General features: G+C 51.7%; 1 protein-coding gene across 1 annotated transcript in view; it reads right to left on the bottom strand.

The window, feature by feature from the left end:
• Nucleotides 1-361, bottom strand: part of PKD2L1 (polycystin 2 like 1, transient receptor potential cation channel) — a 16213-nt gene extending 15852 nt beyond the window's left edge. The window contains exon 1 of the mRNA XM_026851286.1: nt 67-361. Within this exon, the coding sequence (XP_026707087.1) occupies nt 67-361 (295 nt within the window). The remainder of the gene's footprint in view (nt 1-66) is intronic.
• Nucleotides 362-3073: the final 2712 nt, after the last annotated feature.

Below are 3073 nucleotides of genomic sequence, written 5' to 3'. Positions count from 1 at the left end.
CCCCCCCACCCCCCATTGCTCTTTAAGGGCTAGCAAATCCTTTCTAGTGAGATGTCAAAACTTTACCTCGGATGCCTCTGAAGATGTAGAAGCAGCACTTGAGGAAAGAACTTGTCTTCCCATCCACAGCTTTGCTTTGCTCTTCCTGGTAGGGCAATGGATCCCTCACCTCTTCAAAGTTCTCATAGGGATTCTCCAGGATGGACTTTGGGTTGTAGATGGCCCGAATCTTCAACGAGGTGGAGGGAGAGCCATTGTAAACAGGATTGTCCCAAGCTTTCTTCCCCACTGACTCCAGTTCATGCTCCTCTGAGGCTCTAAAGTGGCTCTCAGCTCTGCTGTTTAGGTGAGACGAGCTCATGGCTGGTCACTGCCAGCAGAAAAACTTTTCAACTGGACTTGTGAAGACTGCCTGCCCAGGCTGGTGTAAACTAGAAGAGGGATAATCAATCAATGCTAAACAGCTTGCCTGCCTCAGCAGCCAGGAGAGGGCACACAAACAGCTCCCTACAGAGAGCACATCCCCTCTTTTTTATACCGGCTCAGCTGGTGACACCTATCAGAGGGATGGCGCTACCCGTCGTTAGGAACCACGGTCAGCCCTATTATCCCAGCAGTCCTGACAACACCGACACGTCCAGGAGACCTTCTCTGCTTCCCAACGGAGATAACAGATCTAGATAACGTTGTAGGAAGAGGAAGCTGCTAGGAGACGGCCCGTGCACTGGGGGGTGTGGGTGGGTAGAGGAAAGGGAGGAGGCGGCTGGGATTGAATTGGACCCTTCGGGCTGCCTGCAGCCCAAGGCAGCTTCAGGGGAGTCTCCGGCGGGGCGCAGCGAGGGCTGGGGGCCGTGATGAGACCCTGTGCAGGAGCCGTTGGGGAGAGGGGCCCGACGGGAGGCTGTGCTTAGCGGTCGGGGAAGTCCTGAATTTTTAGTGAAACGCCAAAGAGCAGAAACGCTCTCGGTGAGTGGCGGCAGCGCCGAGCCGGGCGGGCGGCGGCACCAGCAGGTCGCCCCGGGCAGCTGCCGGCACTCGGCTCGCAGGCATTGTAATTTGTGTGCCAGGCATTGCGAGCACTCCGGGAGGAAGCTGAGGTTTGGCCTAAAACGTGATCCCGGTCAACGTTTTTCCACAACATCCTCTTTGCGATCTCATTGTTAAAATAAGGAGTGAAAAATGGGAGTAAACTTCTAGTGTAATTTTGGAAGACAGGGATGGACTCTTTTGCTTTTGCAGAATTTCTGTAAGCCCTGCAGTGCCTGATGATCGCCCTCGGGCAAGACTGAGAAAAAGCGGGATTATACCAGGAAAACTGGAAATAACAATGGCTAGGAGTTGCCAGCGTTCACCCACTGGCCAGCAGCAAGTAGTCCCTAGCCCCAGAGGTGCTGGAGGCCTGTGACTGTAGGCCTGGAGGGGAGGATCAGGTGATGGCTTAACCCTGGGATGACAGGCGATGACAAATAAATGCACAGCCTGATCCTGGTCCTTCCTCAGGTCTGAATATGTAATTTGGAAGAGGTGCTTCTCCATGGGTACTGATGGCAGCTGTTTCTCTGACATTACCCAGGGAAACAACATGGCTCTTGCACCTATAGGACCACAGGTGTCAAAGGTACAAGCAAGAGTGCTTTCTCTGGACTATTTGTACAGGTGATGTTGCCAGGCCAGCTGGGATGTGCAGAGATGTCTCCCAGATGTCACCTACCTGATGGCGGCACTGAGCAACATCTTGAACAACAGTGAGTCAAGACCAAATTTGTCAGAGGGCATGAAGAGGGCAGCAGCTGGTTGGAAGGTCACCAGAGGTCTGGGGTGGATCCTTGGACTGAATTTGGTATTATTAGGGCCCGCTTTGATTTATCACTCCTTAGCACAATGAGAGTGGTGGAATGCAGTCATTGGGGTGAATGGATGGAAACCATTTCAGGGCTCTCCAGCAGCTGGAACGCTGAGGGGTGAGACCTTGGAGACAGGCCACATACCAGAGCTGGGCATCCAGTCACACCCCTGGGACCATAGAGCAGATACCCTGCCCGTGCATAGGCAGCGTGGCTTATGGTGCAGAGCTGCCGCTTTGGGAGAGCGTGCGGGTTTTTTCCACAGCACATCTCTTGCTGCCTGTGGCGCAGCAATCCCACACCATGCCATGCACTGCGGATCTGCTTTCTCGCTGGCTAGGATGCAGAGCTGGTTGTGGGACCCTGACCTTCTGTATTGACAGCCTGAGCCACTCACCTAGCCTAGGAGACAGGTCATGTCTGTGTCACCTCCTTTGGAACAGCCTAACACAAAGCAGAACCGAGAGCATCCTATAACTAAGGAAGCACATGCAGTGCATTGCAGGCAGGCTGGGGCGACTTACTCATTTATGCAGGTCTGTAAAGGTCCTTTTCGGCCGCTTAACTTGAACTGTACTGTTAGTGCACGCTTCAGCTGTGGAGCACAGTCTAGGTGGGACTGGAGTTGCCTGGCTGGCCGGCAAAATGCCCGAGCACTTCTTTGCTAGGGAGCTGCCTCGTTTTACACTAGATGGCGCAGGGAGATGTGTCAGCTCAGGGGGTACGTGTCACAAACACCCCCACGACAGTTTTCTGTCGACATCCCCAGGAACTAAAAGCCTTGGAGCCAACAAGATATAAAGATACGGGCTACTAAATAATGCTGCTATGACTAAAAAGACAGTATGTCAGAACAAGGAATATCCTTTGTTACACTGTCATAGCTAGGAAACAACAGACCTGCTTCTGAGTGTGTAAAGCCTCCTTCAGCTCCCTGCAAATCTCACTAAAAGAAAAAAAAAAAACAAAAACCACCAACTTGCATTTCTAAAAATACATTTTCTCATTTATATCTTCTGGCCTAATAAAATATATTGCCTTTCCTCATACCCCTTGTCTTGCCAGTAGCAGTAACTTGGCACACCACGAGCTATAACAACTCTTTTACAGTAACAAGGTTAAATTCTATAGCTCAGCAGCAGCTGGGCAGGCATTGCAACTCTGAAAGCTCTGCATCCTTCAGAAATAGTTCTCAAATAATCCTGTGCAAAAACTTCCAGAAACAGGAC

Source organism: Athene cunicularia (genome assembly GCF_003259725.1).
Source record: "Athene cunicularia isolate RWA chromosome 6 unlocalized genomic scaffold, athCun1 chr6_part1, whole genome shotgun sequence".
NCBI lineage: Eukaryota > Metazoa > Chordata > Aves > Strigiformes > Strigidae > Athene > Athene cunicularia.
Note: the sequence above shows the minus strand (reverse complement) of the source record. Positions and strands in the feature narration are given on the sequence as shown.